The sequence below is a fragment of the Rousettus aegyptiacus genome, unplaced genomic scaffold (assembly GCF_014176215.1).
Source record: "Rousettus aegyptiacus isolate mRouAeg1 unplaced genomic scaffold, mRouAeg1.p scaffold_m13_p_10, whole genome shotgun sequence".
Classification (NCBI taxonomy): Eukaryota; Metazoa; Chordata; class Mammalia; order Chiroptera; family Pteropodidae; genus Rousettus; species Rousettus aegyptiacus.
In genome coordinates this window covers 3,119,916-3,144,666 of record NW_023416285.1, presented here as the reverse complement: position 1 = coordinate 3,144,666, position 24,751 = coordinate 3,119,916, and the positions used below count along the sequence as shown (strand labels likewise).

Sequence of the window (24,751 nt, the reverse complement as noted above, 5' to 3'; positions counted from 1 at the left end):
GTCCTCAAGGAAGTGAAACAGACAGGTAAACTGGGGCACTCTGTCCTCAAGGAAGTGAAACAGACAGGTAAACTGCAATGTCACACGGAATGAGACGCTGGCTTCGCAGAGAACCAGTGGCTGTGGAAAGTCAGACAGAAGCCATGAAGGGCACCCTACTGAGACATCATGACGACGTCCTGGAGGAAGCAATGAGCTCGCCGCCTGCAGATATAGGGGTACTGGGTGGGGGGAAGACTTCTGCATGTGGGGGAATACGTAGCCAGTGGAGCCTAAGGTCCTTCCCAAGCCGTGACTCGACGGTTCCGTAAAACCACGGCGGGCATTCGCACGCCCCAGGGAGCTGGAGAGGACGAGGCTGCAGCCTCGCTTCACAGTCCGGTGGGGGAAGCGAGTGTTTGAGCAGATGATGGTGGAGAATCACAGGACGGGGAGGGGGGAGACCCTTGGGCATCAGAAAACGAGGGCAAAAATGGGGACGCTAGTCTATGCCCTACTTAGAGCCAGACCTTCGTGAAGACGAGAGCTCCCGCGCGAGGCAGCATGCTCCGACAGGGGGGCCCAATGCAGACGCGACCGTCCTTGACACCGTTTGCTTAACCCCGGGGTCACGCACATCCTGCAGGTGTACAGAGGTGGCGAGATCGCTTTGTCGCTGCCCTGTCTCTCACTCTTCTCTGTAAATCAAAGCAGTGCCGACCTGACCTAATTCGCAGATTAAAAACCCCTAGAAAGTACAGAACTGGCATCCGCTGCTGTCTTCCTATGGGCTCTGCTGTGCCGTTCCCCCGCCCGGACCACCACCATCTCGTCCCCGGACCTCCGGGACAGCCTTCCGACCAGGCTCCCGGCTTCCGGCCTGGCCCACCGCAGTCCACTCTCCGCACAGCGGCCAGGTTTACTAGCAAGCGGCTCTCGCCACTCCCTTGCTTCCCTCCCCGCCACCCCCCCCCCCCGCCCGCCCGTCTCTGCTCTGAGGACGAACCCAAGCTCCTTAGCGAAAGCTTCGGGACCCGCAATGCCTAGCCCCACCACGTCCCCCACTTCGTCCCTTAAAACCCAAGCCCTGCCACCTCACACAGCAGCCACGTGACCCCTTGCACGCTGCGCACGCTCGCCTCGGTCACGCAAGTGGTGCTCGGTGTCTAGGGGTGGAGTGAAGGCGTGAGCAAGGCTGGCAAGGGCTCCGGGCCCGGCAGGCACGTGCGGTGGGCGCGCTCCTCAGTTTCATTCCCTTCGTGGTGTTTAGAGTTTCCGTTCCAACGACACAGCACCAGGAGCAGTTCCTGGGCCAGAAATAGTCTCCCTTTTCGTGCGTCTCTCATCAGAATCAGCTAAGCAGGTGCCCGGCTCCCTGCCGCCCGCTGAGCACCAGACAGAGTGCTGGGGATTTGTGCAAATGCAGAGAGTCTGTGCTCTGGGGAGCTTGCAGGACAGGACAAAGGGGCAAGCAGCCTCCGCAGGGCAATCAGGACCGTGAGGAAGAGAGTCTGGGGAGTTGGGGGAGGGGTATATAGGAGCATCTGCCCCCAGGGACCCAGTGCTCCAGATGGAGGAAAAGCCAAGGCAAAACCCGATATTCCAAAGGTTACACTGACAGCAACTCTGGACCATGCCTACTACGCGCCAGCCACTGCCCTGAGCCCTTGACAGGTGTTGTCACACTGAATCCTCACAGGTCCCCGTGATGCGTGTTCACGGGTTCTGCATTTACAGAGGACATGGAGGCTTAGAGACAAAGGCCCCCAAGGCCCCACAGCTGGTAAGTGGTGCCGCTGGGGTTCTAAAGGAGAAGACTGGTCAGACTCTAGGGCCCACAGAAAACCACACACGAACTGGCCAAGCCAGGTGCCCACCAGGGAGGTCACGCCTGGACCGACGGGATGTGATTGTAATTGAACACAATCCAGTTCCAACTTATTTCCTCAGGGGAAGCTCAGCATCTTCCCAGGTAAAGGGAATCAAATGCAAAATCCATGCTCTTTTTTCCCTAAACAAAAGCCTTCAAAACTTAAGAATCAACTCAATCTGCTCCATCTGGCCACTAATTTTTAAATCTTCAGCACTGTCTGTTTACAATTTACATTAGGCTATAAACAGGTTTGGTGTGAATCACAATGTTTTAATTAGAATATTAGTTTTTCCCAAGAAGTCACCTAAAATAAGTCCTCGTATCATTAGTTGAGGAAACAAGACCTTCAGAGAGAAAGTGACCGCAGGGTAGTCACCTAGCTTGATATTGGCTGAGCTGGGCACAGATCGCCCGTTCTCCAACCAGTGTTCTCTCTGCTAGCATTCATCCAGAACCTTCCATGTGCCCAGAGCTGAGACAGAAGCTCTTTGGTGTCAGGGGAAAATAAGCTGAAGTCTCTTCTCTCGGTGCTCACATTCGTGTGTGTGTGTGTGTGTGTGTGTGCGCGCGCACGTGCCTCCCTATTGAACTTGAAAGCTGTACAGTGTCCCTATTTCTCTAGTAAATGTTCCCCCAGAGCTGACGGGCTTCTTCTCCCCGGACACCTTCCCAACTTGCAGGGTTTTCCGGCCCTTCTCAAAGCCTCCTCCCTCAAGCATCTGGAATGGAGTTTCTCAGATTCTTATTGGATGTGTCTTCTCACGAGGAGCTCACCACCTGTGCCAGGAGAGCCTGTTCGACTAGACAGCTTCGACAGCTAGAGAATTCCGACGTGTGTTTTTTCCAACACCACCAACTGATTCTCCAATTCTCCGTGGATACTGACCCGGCGTCCTTCCATTTAACTCAATTTTGACACCACCTGCCTGGAGCTGGTGTCAGATGCCACAGTGGACGGGCTCGCCCCAAGATGGCCCCCACTTCAGATGCCAGTCACAAATCCAGGTTGCTACCTGTGCTTCTAAGTGGCAGGCTATCAATCGAAGGCTCCTGTGACCCCCTCTTTAAGTTCAACTAATTTGCTAGGGGGGCTCACAGAACTCAGAAACACTTACTTACGTGTACCAGCTGATCATGTAGGGTGTTGTGAAGGGTATAGATAACGAGGCACATGGGGTGAGGTTCCAGAAGGGTCCTGAGCACAGGAGCTTATGTCCCCATGGAGTCTGGGGTACGCCACCCTCTCAGCGTGAGGACGCATTCTGGTTCACCAACCAAACTCATCCTTTTGGGATTTTGTGGAGGTTTGATTTCATAGACATGATCGGTTAAATCATTGGTCACTCGCCATTGAACTCCGGAGCTCTGGGGTGAGACAGAAAGTTTCAATCCTCTAATCACTTGGTCGGTTCCCCTGGAAACCAGCCCACTCCCATAGTTTTCCCCAGAGGCTTTCCAAAAGCCATGTCCTTAACAGAACAAAAGGCCTCTTTATCACTCTCCACACTTGGGAAATTCCAAGGGTTTTAGGAGCTTTGTGCTAGAAACAGTGGATAAATAAGAAATAATTTTTCTTATGATAAATTGTTACATCACAGAAATTCACCCATGAATGGAGTTAAAGGAGAGTTGCTAAAATGTGTGTGAAGCCACCGAAGGGCTATTCTACGCACATTTCAAACCCCAGTACAGGGCCCACTCACAGAGATGGGCCTCTCTTTAGACACCCTGAGCCTGGGTCCAAGGGCCCCGGCTGCCCTGGGCTTTCCTCAGGTGGCAGACCGTGGAGAAAGGCCCAGCTCCGCCTGCCTCCCCCGCCCAGAGCAGCCAGATCCGAGTCCGCAGGTGAGAAGATGAAGGGGCGGCTGGCGATGCTCTCAGGCCCTGGCCCTGGCGGGGGGACGGGGCGCAGTGCAGGGGCGCGCTGGTGAAGGCCCACGACTGGCTCTCAGGAAAAAAAAAAAAAACAGTCTCGATTTTTAGTGTTTGCCAATTTCTGTGGTGTAAACACAGCTCTCACAGGCCAAGTAGATGCATGAGAGAAGGAATGAATGAATGAATGAATGAATGAATGAATGAAAGAGTGACAGAGGAAAACTGGAATAAGCAGAATAATTTACACCTGCGGTAGATAAGACTTTACAAATAAAACAAGCCGGTGAGTGTACAAAGCGTTTTAAGCAACTTCTCCAAGTCGCTTTCAAGGAATCATGCCTGTCTTTTAATAAAGAGACCCAATGCCGAAGGGCACCGGCTTCCTAACTTGCTCCCTCTGTGACTTTGGGCACATTACTTAACCCAGCTCTCTCTCTCGGCTTCCCCTTCCGTACAACGAGGGACGTGATGCCCACCGCACAGGCGAGTGTGAGGGGGGCAGAGCTCAGAGCAGACAACAGAGACGCCAGATTACAGCTCCTCGAAGACGAACCGTGTCCCCTGCGGCCAGGCCTCCAGCACCTGGCACAGTGGTGCACACGCTGTGATTATTCTCGAAATAAATTTTGAGTAAAGGTGGTCGGGGGTCAGTGTGATCGTGTGGAATGTGGAAAAGGCCTACGCTGCAAAACAGATGAAGTGCTCTTCGGTTTCCATGAGCTCCCTAATCATACGGGATACAGAAAATGTAGATAAACATAAAAGGCTTCCCGCCCCCGCCACCCCCAAACGCCCTAATCTGTGTTTCAATATCAAGATTCATCGTGGCCATTTTCGCTTTCACGGTCTAACTGATGGATTCGTGCATGAGTCAAGACCTCTCTGAGTCTCATTACACTGGGGCTCTGGGCATATTGATCCTATATAGAAATAAGGCGATAAATCGTCCACAGATGGAATGTCCAAACCCACAGGCCGCCGGGGCAGAGAAGGCGGGCCACGGGGCTTTCTCACTGCTTTGTCCGTCTTTAATAACTTTGATCATGAGTTTGAATTTCTGAATCAGCGATAGGCATCAATGGCTTTAAAAATGTGTGTTCCCTCGGAGACAGTGGTGCCGTCTCTGAGAATCAATCTCCAAGAAATAGTCTTCTGTGAAGATAAAAATTTATACAGAATGATAACCATGACATTGTTTATTATCACAAAAAAAAAAAAAGGAAGCCACTCGAATGTTCAGTAACAGGGCTCAAGAGATGTTTGTGTTCTAGAGAACCTTGAAAAGTGAGCATCATGAAAACTGTTAGGATGAGGAAAGTGCCTATCTGATGAGATCAGATGAAAAAGCGGTGTATAAAATTGTGCATTGATGATGATTTTGAATACTGCAGGGAAACTTATCCATGGGGATACACGAAGGACCTGGACCACAAGAGCAACTGAGATTTCGTACTTATGGATTTTGACATTTTCGTCTTAACGGCTTCTATTTTCTATCTTTTTCTGCAATAAGCATACAACACTTGTATTAATTTTCACAATCTGAATTTTTCAGTGGGGACATCACTATGCCGCGGCCTCTCTCACAAAGCCGGCAGGTCTCTGTGAAGGGACGTGTAAATGGTACGTCTCATTTTTCACTTGTTAGAAATACTTAATGTCACACTCTATGGTGTCAAAGTAATTGCTACCCACTGTCCCGTCGACATAACCTTGAGCCAAGCCGGTAACTTACGTGGCCCGGAATCTGCTTACGCACACAGAAATGCAAAGAAAAGCCACTTCCCCTACTCGGATGTAGGTTCCACATCACAGGCTACTTTCCCCAGGAGGATAAATTCTCCCCTTGCCAAGGGCCAGGAAGTGGTCTCCGGATGTGGGTGGGAGCGCCCTCTGAGGGGTGGGGTCGGGGAGAGGCCCCACGGGGAGAGGAGGGGCCGGCCGAGCCAGGAAGCAGTGGGCGCCGTGCACACGGTGGACAGGAGACGGGAGGGGGGGGGTGGACAGCGGAGGCGTACGAAGTCAGACCCGAGGCTTACTTTGTGTCCAGGCCAAAGCAGGGGACCTAGCAGGGAGGGGGTGGCTGGGGGACATGCCGGAACAGGCGCGGAGCCCCCTCCGCTGAGAGCAGACGAGGGAGACTGGAGAGGGGGGGAGCTGACGGACGTCCAAGACCAAGGGTCCTCATTGTCCTTGTGAAACTACTCCAGGCAGAGGGTGTGGGGGCACAGGGGCTTGTGTGGGAAATAGGGATCCTTCCTTTTGTGGCCTGAAAACTAGGATATAACCTTGACCCAAGGTGGGCCAGCAGCCACCCCGTGGGGAGGGGAGCCCCGATGCAGGTTTCAGCAGGGACCATCCCCCGGGCAACCAAGCTGTCGCTGGAAACACGGAGGGATGGGGGGCTGCATCAAACAGACGGGTCCCTGTCCTAAGCGTCCAAAAATTGGGTTTCTATGGCAACCTGTCTCTGACCTGCATATCCCACAAATGTTTAGTTTCTGCAAAGCACTTTCTGAGCACGAGGGCCTGGAGCTGCAGCGGCTGCTGGGCGTGGCTCTGGACGGGGGGTGGGGGGTGGGGGGGGTGGGGAGGAGCCCGCGGTCTTGCGGGGCAGACTGGAGTGGACAGACACTTACACCAGGGGCGAGGGGCGAGGGCAGGGCTAGGGACGCCGGGGCCAGCTCAGGATTCCTCCCCAGGAGCCAGGGATGCCTTCAGGAGGTAAGGTTTGCAGTTTTAACACGAGCACATGCTAATTTAGTGAGCTAACGATGCATAATAGTCAAGAAATTGAAGCAACCCACATATCCATCAATGGGAAAACTATCAAAACGCTGAGGTGAGCTCGAAGCGAAACCTCGGGCCAGGTGAAGAGCCAGACACAACAGGCCGTGTGCTGTCCGGCTCCATTTCCACGAAATGCCCAGAAGGGGCAAACCCGGGAGACAGAAAGCCGGCGAGGGGGTCCAGGGGGTGGGGGAGGGGCGCAGGCTGCTCAGTGGGTGTGGGCTTTCTTTTTAGGGCTCTGAACATGTTCTGAAATGACGTAGTGGTGGCGGTTGTACAACGTTATATGCTAAAAGCCTTTGAATTGTAAACTTTAAATGGTTAAAATGACGAATGTTATGTTGTGTGAATTTTACCTGAGTGTTTTTTTTCCTAGACGGATGATCTGGCACGGCGCCGATACACTCTGTTCTCCAGGCCACATTTCCGAGCCGGAAGAAGAGCCGAGTTAGCTGGTCAAAGCCCCTATCCGCACCCCCAATGACCGCTCGTCTTGCCGGCTCCTTGTTCCCACGCGAGCAGGAAACCTGGCCTCGGGGAGAGCCACGGGGCCTCCACCGCCCACTCGTAGCCACTCGCCACTCATCACTCACTCACTCGATCAATATTTCCCGGGTGCTTCTGTGGCCAGCGTTTCTGGTGACGTGCATGGAGGTGCCGCCCTCCGATCTCTGCCCTGGAAGGGAGAGGCAGACGGGGAGGCGAGGCTCGTTCGTCTGACAGCCGTGAGCACTGTGAGAAATGACCGAGCAGATGGGGGTGGGTCGACTGGGCTGGCTGGGCAGCCTCCCCCTGTGGCCAGCTGTGCCTGGGAGACAAAGGACCGGCCATCTGGAGGGGACCCGGGAACCAGGGATCAGAAACAGATCTCATGGCAAAGGTCTGATGGCCTCCTGTGTCTGAGCCCCCGCCGGGACCCCGTGCCTCGTGGGTGGGCGTCCTCCAGACCCGTGTCCTCCGCAGCCCATACCGACCCCCAAGCTCTCTCCCGCCAACCACACTCCACTCCTCCGTGCCGTTCCAGCCGCTGGCCCCTGTCCAGCTCATTCCCTCTGCCTGGAAATGTCTCAATCTCCACCCCCGCCCTTTGCCCAATAAATCCTACCCACTGTCCATGTTTCAGCCCAGACACATGAGCTCCTCCAGAAAGCCACCCTCGACTACACCGCTGACCCCGCCCAGCGCCTGCTGGGCCAGGCACCTGCTTCGGTCTCTCAGCACTGATCACACACTGTCACCTTTATCTGAGTTCCACTCTGCGTCCCGGAGGGGCCCCGCGCTCCATCAGGACGAGAGGCTCGCCTCAGTTATCTGGGTCCCAATTACGGCTCACTGGAGGGGTCTACAAATATGGAGCTGAAAGGGATCTATGGGGCTTGCATTATTAAGGAACATAAACTTTATGGTCTTCCATAAACATTAGTTGTTCATAACACACCTGATAATTTAGCTAAGGTAGAGCTCATTAAGTCAAAAATGGAAATAAAAATCTTCCGCAGCATCCCCCTGAACACGGCATCTTAATTCACCGTGTACTCGGCGAGTGTCTGCCTCACGCGGGGGCCTGGAACTCAGCTGCACGGGGTGCGAGCTGACGAGGTCAAAGGGGAAACCGAGAAACAAAGCCCCTTCGGTTGGCCGGACCTCTCTTGTCCTCTCGTAAATGCGCACAGACAGTGACCTCAGATAGTGGCAGCCAAGCTCCGGTCTCCGGGGAGCAGACGACAAGGTGCCTTTGCTTTATAACGAGTGCGGTGGGGAACCAGCAGCCAGGGCCACGGACTGACGCGGGCGGGGACGCGGAAGGCCGGCTGCTGCCCGAGCTTCTGGGGAAGCGGGGTGGGCCCGGCACGGGCCGGGGGGCAAACGCCCAGCGGCAAAACATCTCCCCGGGCCCCAGGAGCCTTCTTACCGTGGGGGACACCTCGTCGCAATTCCTAGTGGGGGCACCTCCAAAGCCGTGTGTCAGAACGCCTTGTTACACACTTTGTCTTTTTCCCCTCTATAAAAGTGTTGTGTAAACCTTAATGATATTGGGGAAGGAGAGAACGACAAAGATATTTGGGAAAATAGACAAAGAAAAATAAGTCACCTTCCTAGAAACTGTGTGTGCGTGCACGTGTGTGCGTATGCGTGTGTGCACATGTGTGCGTGTGCGTGCGTGCACGTGTGTGCGTGTGTGTGCGTGCACGTGTGTGTGTTTTCGGCAGAATTGAGACCATGAGATTTCTCAGGGGCTTCGACTCGGCAGCATAAGATTCCTCCACAGCGCCACGTTTGCAGCGGCCATCGCTAACAGCCGCGTTATCTGGCGGCTCGTCACTGCCCTGGCACACAGTAGGCCCTCAGGAAATGCGTGTTGCGTGAACGTCAGATGGCCAACATTGCATTAAGGGGATACATCACCACCGACTTAACTGCTTCCTGCAGTTAGACACCCAGGTTGTTTGCAATAACTTGCTGTTATAAATCCTACTGTGACGAATTGTACAACAATTATATCTGTTTCTCCTTGACCAACCAAGTAAAGAATCCCCAGAAGGGGTTATCGCCAACGGGCGTGAATGTTTTGCAGGCTGGCTGACGCATCTGTTGTCGGCAGACTTTTTTTTCTGGCCAATATCTGCATTCTTTGAAGGCCGAAAGTTATGTAAATAAATATTCCTTTGCCCCAAAACCTAACAGCCAAGGTAGCGAGAGTTTACATTTTGTTTTGTAAAAGTGAGCACATTCTCCTTATGGAATGATATTCAATTTCCCCGACTTTTATGCCCAATGTGAAATATATACTCTTAGGAAGCCCTAGAGAACTGACTCTGAAGCGAATTGTGTTTTAATAACAGTGACTCGCCCTGGAAACGAAAGGACAGAAGGAAAGGGGACAGGAAACGCATAATTCACGTCTTATAAACAGAAGAATGAAAGCGAGAAACTCGGGGAAGTGAAGCTTCTGGAATGGAAGCATGTCTTGAGTGGATGCCGGTGGCAGGGAGCTCGGAGCTGCCGGACGGATGGATGCTCTGCTTGACCCAAACCCAAAAAGCGCTCACGCGACCCTCTGTCTGCACACACCACCACATCGATGGGACAGAATTAAAAATTCAAGTGCTTGATCTAATTACCTAATCCTGCTATAAGCTCATACAGGGTAATTAAGTCCTGAAGATGCTAGAGCTTTAAGGGCTGTTGTGACAATGAGCAGCTTTAAATCCCGGCTCCCCCACCGTGGGTGAGCGAACTTTATGGGGAGCTCCCAGGGAGGTCAAGCTTTTCGGGGATAGGTTTAGAGCCTCGTGAATGTTTATGGCCTTTACATTTTGCTCCTGTGTTTACAGAACTCAGATGACACCTCCAGGCATGAGGACAACCAGGTGTTGATACGGAAATCTGGGGGGGGAGGGGTGGCGGTCCCAGCATGGTGGGGTGAGGGTGGGGGAGCTGGACTGAGACTCGGGCATCTGGGCTCTGTCCCCATCACAGCTCCACGACTGACACTCTGCAGGGCCCCGTCCATCTGAGGTGCTGCCCGCCCCGGGCCTTGGACCCTTCGCCCTTGCGGTGAGGTCATCAGGCGGGTGTCTCCACGCACCTTCCATGTCTTTGGAAGATGGCGACTGGCCATAGGGGTGTTTGTCACTTGCCAGCTGCCACTTCAAAAGCTGTGCGGGGACGACCCCCGCCACCCCGGTCCTGTCTCGGGCTCTTTTCTCTGTCACTCCAGACTGCGCCCTGCGGGGGATAGCCGCTCCCCCTCCCCCAGCTCCTCCCTGCGGCAGGTGACGCGCCAGTGTGGGCTGGCTGGCTGGCTGGCTGAGTGCCGGGCGGGGACGCACGGGTGAGGGCTGGCGCCAGCCCTCAGGGACTCCGGTCACGTGGGCGAGTAACTGGAGTGGAGAGTGATGTGACGGATGCGGGCTGGGGTCGGGGCTGGGGTCGGGGCAGTCCGCCCGCGCTGCGCCAGCCAGACCGGGAAGGTGGGGGCGGGGTGGGGCGGATGGGGCCGCCACTCAAAGAGGCACGGGGGGGGGGGGGCAAGGAGGGATGGAGGGGGGAAGAGAGCAGGGCCACCTCCCCCTCCCCTCTAAAACCGGAGAGGTGCCGTGGAGCGGGCGCTGAGTGGACACCAGGACCAGCGCCCTGCCCGCCCGAGCCCCTTGACCTCTCTGTGCCTCAGTTTCCTCGTCTGTAAGAAGGGATAATCAAAGCGGAGTCCTCACTGGGTGGCTGCGAAGACCAAACAACTGAACAGCAGTGAGCACGTCAAGGGTTTGGGGCCGAGCGAGGACTCGGGAACCGTCGGCTGCCGTGTTTAAAATCACGAACCGTTCAAACGTCGCTGCTGTCTCTGTCTCCGCACGGGTATCCGCGATACACTTTTTTTTTCCCCCTGCAAGTTTTCTTCTATGAGAAAGCTCAACACAGAATCAAGCTTTTAAAAAAACCAGTTGGCATCCCTGACGCGAGAACGTCCACGGCTGTTCACAAGGGCATTCAGAGAACCGGCTCGCTCCTTGGTCGGCCTTCCCTTCGCATCCTGCTGCTCCCCCGGGCGTCCTCCTCTCAGCGGCCCTGATCCCCAGCACAGTCTTTAAAAGCAGGCGGAGGGCACTTGACACATATTGAGGGAGAGTCAGGGACCTGGAACTGAGACCGTCACACAAGCCAGGACCCTCGAAGGACATTCCCTCGGCAAAAGAGCAGATCGAGAAGGAGACCTGCACCTGTAGCACAGGCGATCACACAGAAGCCCCTGGAAGCCTCCTTTTCCCAGCCCGAGCTCCAGAGGGCGGCAGGGGACCTCCCTTGAGAACGTGTGGCCACAGGCCTGTATCCCATGGCATTTGGGGTGGAGCTCACATCATCCAAACCTCCAGTGAGTCACCAAATAGGAAAAGGTGCCCAAAGCCGGTGAAATCCCTGGCCAGTGACACTCCTGACACCCTCGAGCCCATGATGGCTTTGGGGCTGAATCTGAGACACACGGGATTCCCAAAGAGAAAGCCCCAGAGGCCAAGATTACAGAACACCCAAGCAAAAATATTTCATGAGTGGAGACATAAAGTATATAATCAGCAGAGCGCCCCCAAGAACACCAAATAGTAGAACTATTGGGTAGAGGCCATCAAGTAGATTCTTAATGTTTAACTTTTACAAAGCACTTTTCACGGGCCACGTGTGGCTCTAAGGGTTGACTCATTTGCCCTCAAAATAATATTAGGTGGGTAAGTGTTATTGTAACTCCCACTTTAAAGGTGATAAAACAGGCAAGAAAGACCTCATGAACTAACAGTTCGGCTTAAGAGTCTTCTTGCTGTAGAAAAAACAGCAAACTTGAAGATTCATCTGAGGAGATTACCTACGATGTTACTTGAAGAGACGGAGTTAAGAATTATGAAAGGGATTTAAGCCACTGAATAAAAAAATGAGGCAATCCGACGAGGTTAATACAAGTTCCCGAAAGAAAGAAAGGAGAGAGCAGGGAGGGTATGATTAAAAAATGTAATGACAAAATTTTTCACAAATGCTGAAAAATACAAATCTTGAGATTCAAGATCACAAGTTCCAAGCAGGATAAATAAAAATAAATGTCTTGTAGCAGAACTCTAGACTCTCGAAGACCAGGATACTAAAAGCAGAGAGAGAGAGAGAGAGAATATCTAAAAATATACGGCAATTGCACCAATAACAGGTGTCTCAATAGAAGCCAGGGACAGTGGAATAACAGTCACGTTACCAAGAAGAAATAACTGAGGGTCTAGAATTCTACATCCCGCTAATGCCAACTCAATATTGAAAACAAAATAGAGACATTTTTAGAAAAAGACTAAGAAAATACACTTCTAAAATGCCTTGCTGACAAAATACTAGTAAAAAAATATGTTCCAGGGAGCACTAAATCAAATCTAAAAGGAAAAAATAAAATATGAGAAATGGTAAGCAAAGAAATTGGTAATCGAAACAAGTATTGACTATATTAAAAAAATGACTAATATGAATAGAGTGGAAATATATTACAGGAAAATATAAAAGATACAATAGGATGCAAAAGGAGGTATCAAAATTAAAGCCTTTTAGAGTCCTGTGTACAGGAGGAATGTAGAGATTCTATGCCAAGAACGTACCTTGAAACTTTAAAGGGTAGTTGCTAAAAGCATAGAAATACAATGTAGACCTGGGGCAAAAGGTAGAATAAAGAAAAATCAGTCCATTTTATAGGAAGCAAGAAAAGAGAAAACCAAGGAGCGTAGCATAGGCAGGGTAAATAACACACACAAAATATGATGATGTATCAGTCATTACAATAGTTATAAATGTACTAAACTCTCCATTAAAAAGACAGGGATCGTTCTGTTGAATTTCTAAAACACAGCTACATGCCATCACCAGAGACTTATCTAAAATATAGAGGTCGAATATAAAAGAATGGGAAAGTTGTACCAAGGAAATAGTGACCAAAATAAACTAGATATAACTATTTAACATTAAACAAAATAGACTGGAAAACATAAACCACTATTAAAGATAAAGACTGATAGTATAATAGAAAAACACTTGCCTTGTATGCACCAAAAATTAAAGCCTCAAAACATACAAAGAAAAATTAAGAAAATTAGAAAAAGTGCTTAATCTGCCACCATAGTGAGATATTTAAACACATCTTCTTCAGAATTTGACAGCTCAACTATTTAAAAATACCCATCAGGACAGATACAATTTGAAGGACACACTTAATAAGCTTGATATAATTACATATCTGAAAACAATAATAATTAAATATATATTATTTTCAAAAGTACATGGAAAATTTACAAGAAGTGATCATTATCTTGGAAACAGAGCAAGTCCCCCCAAATGAAAGAGATATTGGGGGATCGTATTCAGTTTCTTAGGTCTCTTGAACAAGCCATTTTTCTCCCTGGGCCTCAGTTTCTTCGAATGACATAGCCGAGCTAATTTATTTTCCACTGTCTTAGATACTGCTTTTCTTATCAGCTTAATTTAGATCCATCCCCAGTTTCAATTCTGCATAATATACACGGATGAAGACAAATTTTACTCTCACATTGTAAAAACCTGTCAAGCCTTGTTCATAACAGAACGTCAGGTTTTTTTTCTTTTTTAAGACAAATGATACCCCTTTTCCAACTTGACTTCCCTCTAATCTTCCCAAGTTTGCCGCCGAGACAAATGGCCCATTCATCAAGTAGCGTGCTTTCCTCCGCCTGCTCACGTTTATCTGCTCCTTTGATTTATGGAAGAAACAGGACACATCAATCGCCGGGCAGCCGTCAGTCACCGCCCATAACCAGGCGGCACCTTCTCACACCACCCTGTCTCTCTCCACTGTTCTCACATTGCCCCCTCGTCCCTTCTCCGCACTGGGTCCAAAGTGGTCTTCCAAAGACACACACGGTCCCCCTCCCGGTGTGAGGGGTCACGAGCTCACGCACCCACGGCAGCCAGGTGAGGGTCCGGCACGCTCACCGGGTCCTTGCCCTGGCAGGGCCCCAACACTGGTCCCTGCTTCTCAGCGTCCAGACTGTGGAAACCGCTCCTCTGGCCAGGGCTTCCTTATCGGTTTATCTCCTCCCTGCCCCGCACGGCTTTGGGATCTGGAAAATAAATGTCTGGGGGAGAAAACCAACCGGGTGTTTGAAACTCCTCCCGATCTCTAATTTTGTCTCTTTGGCCCGATGAGAGGGCATTTCTCTGTCCCCAGCAGCAGCGATGCCTGGACCGGGTCTGGATGCACAGCTCTGCTCCCAGATCACAAAAGGGCCCAAGCAGCAGCTGCACCTGGCTCGCGGTGACCCTGCCCGCCCTGGAGCCCGGCCTGTCCAGGCCTCACGGCGTCAGCCGCTCCCCGAGGATTCCGATGGGTACTTCCTGTATTTTTATAAAGCAGCCTTTCTCACTCGAGGCCGGAGTGTTTGCCTGCTGAAGACAGCTCCATCCTACCCAGCATTGTTATCTCATTTTCTAACAAAAAATTCAGGGGCTTCAAAAGTCTAGAGGCTTTAGTGACGTCCACACCTCCCCAGGGAGCCAATTTTGCTATGTAGACAGTGACTATGGAAGTCGATGTGCCTGGAAGGTCAGCCTCAGAAACGTTAGCTCCCTCCTGCCGAGGCCTGTTTGCTAAGCTGGTCCCAAGGACGCTGCCCATCTCTGCGTGCACACACATTTGCAACACGACCCCCCCGCCCCTCTCAACGAGAGCTGGCTCCCCGTTCCTCGGGCTGGCCTTGTCGCATGCTTGGACCAATAGAAAAGGGTAGAAGTGACATTGAGGGTGTTCTGAGCCCAGGCCCACAGACCGCCACGTGCGAAAACCCGAGCCAGCCTCCCAGAGGATGACGGGCCACGTGGACAGAGGTGAGGGTCCTGGCCAAACAGCCCAGTCAACTGATGGGCGCACCGACCAGACGAGACCGGCCGAAAACCACCCTGCAGAGCTCATCCAGCTGCTAACCCAGGGGAGTGAACGAATAACACGGCCGTGACGTCAAGTCAGTAAACTACAGGGCGGTTGATCAGCCAGCGAGACACCTTCCTTCTGCCAGTCAATAGAATTATTCTCATGCGGATGATGGTTTATGAGAGATGAGGCGACTTGACTAAGGCTACGTAGCCAGCAGGTGACGAAGCCGAGGCTGGAACTCTGGTGTGCTGGCCCTAGTCCCTGCGCCCCCTGCCACGGCTCCTCCCTCCCCCGGCCGCTCCGTCTCCCACCTCCCCTTAACTTCCCTCCGGGACCGTATAGAATGGACGGAGGGAAGGATTCACATCCATCCGTTGAGCGCTCATTTATGCAATAACTTTTCCTCACACCTGCTGTGTGCTGGGTACTCTTCTAGAAATAGGGTACTGAGTTCCAGAACACAGGAGACAAGATGTCTCCTTTTGCGGGTCTAAGCACGCGCCCAGCGCATAGAGCCGCTCCGGGCATATTCTCTCACATGTGGTACTCCCTCCGGCCCTCGGGGTAGGCAGCATCGCCCCGTCATGCAGAGGAGGCTCAGGGAAACGAGGACACTCGCTCGAGGTCACTCAGAGATTGCAACCCGGCTTGGCCTGACCACAGACCCAGGCTTCGCCCATTCACCGTGGGACCCACAGCTCCCGCGGGATGTGCGAACCCCTCTCCACACGAGAGGCCTCGTTCCCCTTCGCTGTCCATCTTACGTCTTGGTTTCAGCCCCCAGAACCTCCCGTTTGTCCATGTCTATTGTTCAGAGTGGCTTCCGGCAGAATCGTGTGCACATTACGGAGAGCTGGGCATCTGTTGCCTCTCAGGGGGGTCCATGTCCCAGCTGCCTGAGGGGACCGCAGGGAGAGGCGGCAGCTGGTTTGAAATAATAGAGGACAGCGGTAGGTTACAAATGGACTGAAAAGGCCTCCTTTTTGGCACACGCTGCCCCGGGAAGCCCGATGATCAATGCCAGATAAATCAATGGTGTCTCCAGCACCGATCTGTCTGCTCAGAGCCAAGACTGGGAGCTGGGTGGTCGGGGAACAGGCCCAGGGCTCGGGGGTCAGACCGGACCCAACGGGGTCAGACTCTTGCCTTTGCCAGTTACTAGAGGATGTGGCGACTGGCCTGTCTGCTCCAAGTCTCAGGTTCAGCATCTGGGAAATGAGAGACAATACCGATTTCTTGGCGTAATTATAGAAATTAAACATGGCAACACCCAAAAAGACCTCAGGAAATTCCCAGCATAAAGTAAATAGCTGGTGGGGCTTCAATAAATTTACTAAAATAATCGTGGTATTAGCAAACGTTTAGTCAGAACTTGCTCTGTGTCAAACCGCGCTACATGTGGGGTTCATTCGTAAGGGTATAAATGAGGTGCTGCGTTTACCTCCATTTTATTTGAGGCAGTCTTGGGATTTGGGGCACAGGGGGCTGGATCACTGAACTCGTTCGCAGCTAGGAGACGGTCTGAGAGACCAGCTCCAGAAGCCACTTTCTTAACCATCATGCCATCCTGCCCTTTAAAATAATATGGCGATTACGCGATATTGGCTGGGAAATACTATTAAATATCATCATGCACAGTGTGATCTGAAATTCTTTAAAATCTGGCTGCATAAGAGTAAATGTCAAAATGTTGAAACTAAACATTTTTTAATCGTGAGATTCCATGTGTTTTCATCTTTTGCATTTTCCAAATTTACTCAAATGAACATATATTAATTTTTAGAAGCAGGAAAAAATTGTTTATAGTGTTTCCGAGTATCGGCTCTGCCGGGCTTGGTTAGATGCTGGGCATATTTAAAAGGATCTTATATTATTCTAGTTTCTCGGGCAATGTCTGAGAAGTGTCTAGCCTGACACAGAATAGATACTCTTCGAAAATTTAGCCTCTTCCCTCACAATAAAAGCAGTGGCTTCCGTGGTATCTGCTGTCCCACGAGCAACTGCAGAAGGCTTCTTAAAGCGATCGCATCTTTAAAACCATCTGGGCACCAACAGAACTGAACAGCATCTGAGCGACATTATTTCTTTACATCTACCTGAAGATAAACCCGCACGTTTTCCCGGGTTCGTGGGATCCTCACACTTACTTTGGGGATTTTACTTGGGTGAATGTGTAAGCGCCAGCAGGTGAGACCCCGAAGATACGTGGCGTCCTGTTCAGATAATTCTGTGGCAAGTTGGGGGCCAGGGGAAAGCGGACCTCAGCTGCGTGACCTTGGGCAGGCTCGTAAACTTCACGGGGGGTCTTGGAGTCCTGATCTGTGAACAGGGACCCTCTTCCTCATCCTTCCGCACGGTTGCCGAGAGGCACACACGAGGAAACCCTCTACAAACTGTAAAGTCCCATCCAGAAACGAGAGGGGGAAACGCCGCCGAGCATCCCAGCCACGGGGCCTCCAAGACACCTGCCCTGGTCTGAACGTTTGTGGACCCAAAAGCCGTATGTTGAAATTATAAAGCCAAAGCGTTGGTGCCCGGAGGCGGGGTCGCCGGGAGGGGCTGAGGTCTTACGGGACTTGCTGTGAAGGGGCTTAGTGCTCTCATGAGAGACCCAGAGACCCCGCGGGGCGCCCTGTCCTCTTCCACCACACCACAGAGGGACCCCTCAGAACCCCACCACGCGACACGGTGATCGCAGACTTCCAGTGCTGTGAGATGTAAATGCAGGCTGCTTACGGGTCCCCCGAGCTGTGGGGTTTTTATAGCAGCTCAGATGGCAAGGCACAGTGGGCGGAAAACGGCCCAGAACTGGGAACCAGACGATGACGCCTTTTCAACTCAGGAAATCACTTTCCGCAGGAGAGCCTTCCCTCTACGACGTTAGACTTATCAGATGTGCATTTTATTTCCCAAAGTGCAAGTTCCTCCCGAGAGTGAAGATAACCTCCCGACAGCTGTCTACGATGAAGACGGAGTCTACGGAGGGCATGGTCAGACGGTGGGGGGGGGGCGGGGGTCAAAGCCCCCCGCAGCCCTGGGGAGGGTGGAGGAACAGCTGCCTCTTCGGGAAGGTCCCCTACGACCCTGTGAATTCCCGCATCTCCGGCCAGCACCTCTGACACACGATGTCCTAGCCTGCGGGACAGGGCCCTGGACAGGAAGTCACAAGACCACACTCCAGTGTCCACATGTCGCTGGCTTCCAGGTCCCTCACCTGTCCCTGGACAGTCACAGTGGACAGCTTCTAAGTCCCCTTCAGCTCCCCGAGGCCGGGTTCTCAGCCTCTCCGGGGCTTTCCCTGGGGAGTCCCCAGAGCCCCCAGTGGAGCTGCCCCCACAGCCCACTGCAGGGGCCGGCCTCCTACCCAGGCGCTCTCTCTGTCTCACTCGGAAGTTCTCTCTTGCTCTTCTCTGCTCCCCAGCACCTCAGACACACCAGGTGACTGTTTGTGGAATGCACGAGTGACAAACGGAAGGAGTGACAGAGGGGGGTCACATCGAGACGGAAAGCGTGACCCAGGGCGGCTGGGCACGTCCCCCGCTTTGATGAGTACGAGCCGCACGCTCATTAGTACCTTGCAGAAGCTCTGGAAGCCCCCGGCTGTGCAAAGGGATGAGCGAGACGGGTCCACGCCTGTGAGGAGCAGAGAGCCTGGCGGGGAGACAGACGGTGACCAGGCTAAGGGCTCATTTTGGGGGATGGCGTTACAAGACGCCCTTTCCCGACTGCACACAATGCTCACGTATAAAGTATGTTTATGTACCACAGGCCCAGGCCCCATGGGAAACTTTGCTCTGCATTTTAACCCATGAAACAGGTAGGTTCCAGTGTGGGGCTCGGCAGGCCCAGGCCTCGTGCCGGGCTCCACCCCAGACTTCCTGTGTGACTCAGGGAGCCACTCCCCCCTCCTCTGAGCCCTGATACCCTCGACTATAAAGCGAGGGCATCACCGAGTTTTATTTCACTGCCCCTAAATCTGCCGGCTGGAATTTTCTCTGTGCTAACGAGCATCCTCTTCACAAAATGCAAATTGCCCCAGATACTATCTGTCATTCACCATGTAGTATGAAATAGTCAAAACAGATGACTTTCCTAATCGCGGTACATCCGACCACCTGCGCTGAGGGGCGGACCGTGGGAGGGTAACGGTTCCAAAGCAGGGAAACCGCGGTGTGAGAAACTGAGGCTCAGAGAGCTTTTGTCGCCTCAGACCCCATAGCTAATTAGTGGCCGCTCCAGGGCTAGGATCGCAGTCTGTCCCACTGCAAGTCACCGTCCATGGCCCTGCAGACCGACACTCGGAGCAGAACTTTCACGACGCGAGAAGTACAGATATGCAACTGAGGAGAGACGTCGCTTTACCTAGAAGGCGACGTGTCTGGTCCTAACAATAATGGCGCAGACAACGCATCTGTATTAAATGGTACGTGGTCAACGCCGGCCCTTCCGATGAATAAAAATTCAGAGAGGAAGAGTGAGTAGGGAGGCTCCCCGCCTTCTCGGATCCACCTTCCTTTTCCCTGCATGCGGGGGGCGGGGGGAGCCAGGGTTAGAGTCCAGCTCCCCCGTCTGCTCTCCTCCGAAACATTTCCTTCCTCCCCCCACAACTCTCGAAGCAAAGAGGAAAAGGATAGTAATGTTTCCGCGTCCAACAGATTTTGTACTAGAGACAAACAGATACGGCGAAGTGTGCGCTTGGAAGCACCGCTGAAAGAAAATCGAGCAACTAATTTACACGTTCATTCAACCAACCGTTCTCGAGCCCCTGCCACTGTTTCGGACACTGTGGGGGCAGGAAATGGCCGGATCCTGGGTGTGTCCTGAAGGCAGAGCCGACGGGCGTGCTGGTCAGGGCATCTTCTCCCTCTCACTCGCTTGCTCTGGCCCTCAGACTCGCACACGCACACGCGCGCACACACACACACACACGCACGGGAGGGGCAGGAGGAGGGGGGAGGAGGAGGGTGTGCACAGGAGTCGAGCTCACTCTTTGGTTCTTCCTCTTGCCTCGTGACCTCACGTGGGGAGAGGGGGCGGAGGAGGTATTTCACAATCCCGTTTATGTTCCCCCTGTGAAGGCCACTTATTTTGGCCCAAGGACCCTTGACCGTGCTGGGCCGCGGTGTTAAGAGCCATCGTATGCTCTGCTCACCCTCCCGTGCGCCACAGCAGACCAGGCCGCTGGCCCAATTCCAAGGAGAACGTGGCGATGGACAGAGCAGGCCCGAAGCCGGCCCTCGGCCAGAAGCAGAGCCTCCTGCTGAGCCCCGCCGGGACCTGCTCACCCGAGGCTGTGGCATGGCACCGAGTTCGGGCTGGTTTGTTATGCGGCAAATATTGAAGCTGCCGCCGGTTAGCACAGAGAAGTTAAGGGACTCACCTAGGGACACACAGCTCTTAGGCAGCGTGAGGACTTCCTTATCCGGTTCCTCCTCTTCCGCCTGGCGGGGCTGGGGTGCAGTGGCAGTGAGTCCCCAGGACAGCTCCAGGACGTGGGGCTCAGACTATCTGGGGGTAAAAGGGAGAGTCAGGGGCCTCGGTGGGCAGCGGTGCCCTAATCACCCCAGCGAGCAGAGTCCAGAGACCCCTGTTCACGGGCTAGGCCCTGGGAGAGCTCCAGGCTCCTGAGTCGGGCTCCAAAGCGCATGGGGACAGGACAGGGAGGGCCCTCCAGCATGTCACAAGCTGAAGGGGAGCACGGAGGAGGCCTTGGGGCTCCTTGCCTCCTTCAAGCCCCACTGGCCTCAGCCTGCTGACCGGGCACCTCCGGGGCTGAGTCAGCAAACACGCTGCTGAGGCTACGCGGAGCCTGTGCACGGGGTCACAGAAGGACGCTCGCTCCAGGCGGCCGCAGCCCGCGGGCCTCTGTGTGAGCTTATAAAAGGCACAGCCTCCTCCAAACAGGCACGGCCTCCTGGCAAGGAGGGTGCAGGGAGACTTCGCCTCTGTTTGCCCCTGGGCCAAATGCTTTGTTCAGTCCACAACCTGAACAACCGGACGCAGCAGCCCTAGGAGAGTGAGGGGGGCGGCTGTTCAGCTCCTGCTGCCTGGCAGCGAACCACACGCCCCGGAGGCGGGCTCTGATCCCGCTCCGCCCGCTCTGGGCCCAGGACAGCGCCAGCGCGCACACGGCAGGCCTGCCGCGGTCCTGTGTGTCCCGCGACTGAGCCGCCAGCAACGGCAGGGAGGTCGCACGTGAGGCCCCTGGGACCTGACCCATCGGCCCCTGTCCGCAGGCTTCCCTCGTGTGCGTGTTCAGGGCAGGGGGTGATGCTGATGCTGGGGTCTGGCCCAGTGTCCAGACCTGGGGACGGGGGTGGAGGACGCGGCAGGAGCAGCTGGGGGCAGTGAAAGCCCAGCCCCCACCACCCCTCACTCGCCCACCTGCTTCCCGTTGCTGAACTACCCCCAGCCGCGGCCTCGCAGAGCTGCTAGTCTTGGGAGGGGGCGGGGCTTAGGGGCCCTGGGGAGCACTTGGCTGAGATTTATAGCAGAAGGGAGGCTTGACCCGTGCGGTGCCCGTTCGGAAGGGTTATGAGAGGGGGTAGGGAGGAGGGGGAGGGGCTGGAGGGAGGAGGGGGTAGGGAGTAGCACCAGGCAGTGAACCAGGGCCCTCCGAGTTGGCAGTGGGCAGAAGGGAAAGGGCTCTGGGGCTCGGCAGGCCTGCGCTGGTTCAGATAGCCCCGTCCCCCACAGGCCGGGCAGACTCGGGGCAGGCCGAGGCCCCTCCACGGGCTCTCATCAGCGACGGGCCAGTCGCTCTGCTCAGCTGGAGAAGCTGTAAGGCCCCACGAAGCCTGGCGTGCCCCACCACCCCCACCCCCCCCGCCGGCACAGGGCGAGACAGAGAGCAGCTTCTAACAGATGTGCCCTCCCTCTCTCAAGGTGGTGACAGGAGTCACCATTGGTCCCCAGCTCACTGTATAGTGACCCTCAGAGCTCGGAACGGGAAGGAAAGTTCTCCAGATCTGTTTCCTTTCATTGGAAAGTCAACATCACAAAACACACATTATATCTCTCTTTTTGCTTCGACTACCAGGAAGCTCAGACCTCATTTTTCTAGTTAATTGTCACGGCTGCCCATAGCCTGAGTGCCCAGTACAATTATTCTCCCCTGCACCCACCCGTGACTTGACCCTGAGTTTTTACTCTTGTGCGTTACAGATTCTCAGCAACAACAAGAAGAATCGTCATAGCTCGAACAGTGAGCCAGGCTCTGAGCTTTAAGCCTCACTGAACTGTCTCATCCTTCCTCAGATATTGGGGGGGGGGGGTCCTGTAAGTGTCCCCATTTCACAGATGAGAACACTGAGGTCCAGGGGGGCTGAACTTGCCTGAGGGAGCGGCAGGTGGAATGTGAAGCCAGAACTGGCTTCCATCCACCCGGTCACTGTCCTCAGGACCCTCGGCCAGGCAGAGGGGACGGGGAGGCAAGCACTGGAAGGCAGGGCCTCGAGGCGTGCGCGGTGACCCCGTGGCCGGTGCAGGGGATGGGTGCATTGGCAGGGTCGTGGCCAAGTCCCTGAGGGCTGCATCCTGCACTCACAGGCAAGAGGAAGTAGCGGGAAATTACTTTCCGCGCTTAAAGGGGACGCCTTTGTTTCGGAGAACGCATTCTCTGGACGGCAGTGGGTGCTGCTCTCCGCGTGAGGCGGCGCTGGCCTCACGAACAGCTAAGCCTGCACGTGACCCTTCTGGAACACGCTTCGCGAGGTGGATCCTGATATCCGCCTTATTTTCCCGGGGAGGAAGCCGGGGCACAGCGGGGTTCAGCAGCTGGCTCAGGGTCACACAGCTGGTGGGATTTTAGCCCCGTTGGACCAGTGCACAGCCCTCTGCCTGTGTTAGATTCATTCATCTTAAACGGGCCAAATGAAGTCAAAAGGACTGGCCCAAGCAGCAGAAATGAGCATTCTACCCTAAAAACAAACAGGGACTTTTAGCAAGAGGAAGCCGCCCAGCCCAGCCCCCTCCAGAAGAACCCAGACCAAAAACAAAAAAACAAAAAAACAAACAAAAAAACCCTGGCTTCCGTGGGAAGGCCTCTTGGGATGAGGCGGGTGGAGGAAAAGGACATTAACTCGCTCGGCCCTCGCAGCTGCCCCGGGAGGGCGGCAGCCCGTTCTCCAGATCAGAAAGCCGAGGCACAGCTGAGGTGAGGAGAAGAGCTGGGGGCCACAGCCTGGCAGGTGTGTGTGCTCAGCCCCTGGGCCACCTGCTTCCGAGCAGGAGGGGGCGGGCGAGAAGAGGGACACTCACCTGGGCCGGGAGAGCCACGGCTGGGCGCTTGTCACAGGACACCCTCAAGGCTCCAGTCGGGCGGGATGGGGTTATGGTGACGTCACTTCCGGGACACCCTCAAGGCTCCAGTCGGGCGGGATGGGGTTGTGGTGACGTCACTTCCGGGACACCCTCAAGGCTCCAGTCGGACGGGATGGGGTTATGGTGACGTCACTTCCGGGACTCCCTCAAGGCTCCAGTCGGGCGGGAATGGGGTTGTGGTGACGTCACTTCCGGGGAACCCTCAAGGCTCCAGTCGGGCGAGATGGGGTTATGGTGGCGTCACTTCCGGGGCACCCTCAAGGCTCTAGTCGGGCGGGATGGGGTTGTGGTGACGTCACTTCTGGGACTCCCTCAAGGCTCCAGTCGGGCGGGATGGGGTTATGGTGACGTCACTTCCGGGCCCACAGCTGGCGGCGGAGGGCGCTGGGCGGTGCAGGCAGGTCCCCGAGCTCGGGCCCACGCGGAGCAGGCGTGCGTCCCCGGCCGCCCTGCGGGGCGTCGCCCAGCCGCCTCTGCCCCAGCCCCCGCCAGCCCGCCTCCCCTTCCTGTGCCCCCCCAGCCCCCCCGCTCCCAACCCCGAGGAAACGTGAGCCAGGGCTCCGCCACCCAGCACAGTGCAGCGTGGGGCACAGCTCAAGAGCACTAGGTCTCCTCCCGACGGTCCCCACCAGGCCGCCACCTCTGCTCCCAGGACTGTGACGCCCCTCACGGCTGGCAGGCCACCCAGGCGCCACCTTCCCTGCGCCTCCTTGGTCTCCGAACTCCCCCGGGCTTTCTCAGCCGTCTGTCCCCGGCGGCCATGTCCCGGCTTCCCTGCCCTGAGGTCACTCAGCCCACGCATCTCCTCGCCCCGGGTTGCGGGGCGGACACACGGAGGGCCCCTGCTGGCGTCCAGAAGCACACGCGCTGGACCAACTCGTCGTCCCACTCCACGTCGGTCTTGCTGACTGCCTCACACCATGCCTGGCCCATGGGACCGGCTGCTGTGAGTGCTGAATCGAGTCGATATCCAGGGTGGGTGTGGGCCGGGGGCAACAGGGACCCCCAGGCCTCGCAAGTGGGAGTGAGCCTGGGCGACCTCCACGTGGCATGGGGCATGGGGCTGGCCAGGACACAAAATGACGCACGCTTCTCCGCTGTGACCCAGCAATTCCTCTTCTGGGAGTCCACCGCCAGAAGGGACATGCATCCCGGCGTGGTCAGGTCAGTGCCAGGTAAACGGCAAAAGACCAGAGGTACGCAGACGTCCGTCGAAAACAGAAGGGCGAAGTCCACCCGGTGGAAAGCAAAGGGACTGTTTCAAAAAGGGACAAGAAATTTGCACTCTCTTGCGGGGTGATCACCAGGAGAGAGTAAATCCAAAAGCGGGAGGCAGGGCAGAGTGTGGGGTCTGCGCCCATCGGGGTGACAAGACGGGGTAGGCGTGTGCGCCCGCGTGCGGCTTAGAATGGACAGGCCACCCCTGGGAGGGTGCACGAGGGGCTGGGCGCGCGCTTGCCTCTGGGAGGGGGCTGAGGGCACTGGGGGCA

The 24,751-nt window shown here is 54.8% G+C and overlaps 1 protein-coding gene across 1 annotated transcript in view; it reads right to left on the bottom strand.

Moving 5' to 3' along the window:
* The window catches only part of LOC107519011, a 31,321-nt gene extending 7,127 nt beyond the window's left edge, over positions 1-24,194 (bottom strand). Inside the window, exons 1-3 of the mRNA XM_036227347.1 lie at positions 24,139-24,194; positions 23,199-23,283; positions 20,320-20,443 (exon numbers count right to left, since the gene is read on the bottom strand). Coding sequence (XP_036083240.1) covers positions 20,320-20,443; positions 23,199-23,283; positions 24,139-24,194 — 265 coding nt within the window. The remainder of the gene's footprint in view (positions 1-20,319; positions 20,444-23,198; positions 23,284-24,138) is intronic.
* Between the last annotated feature and the right edge of the window lie 557 nt (positions 24,195-24,751).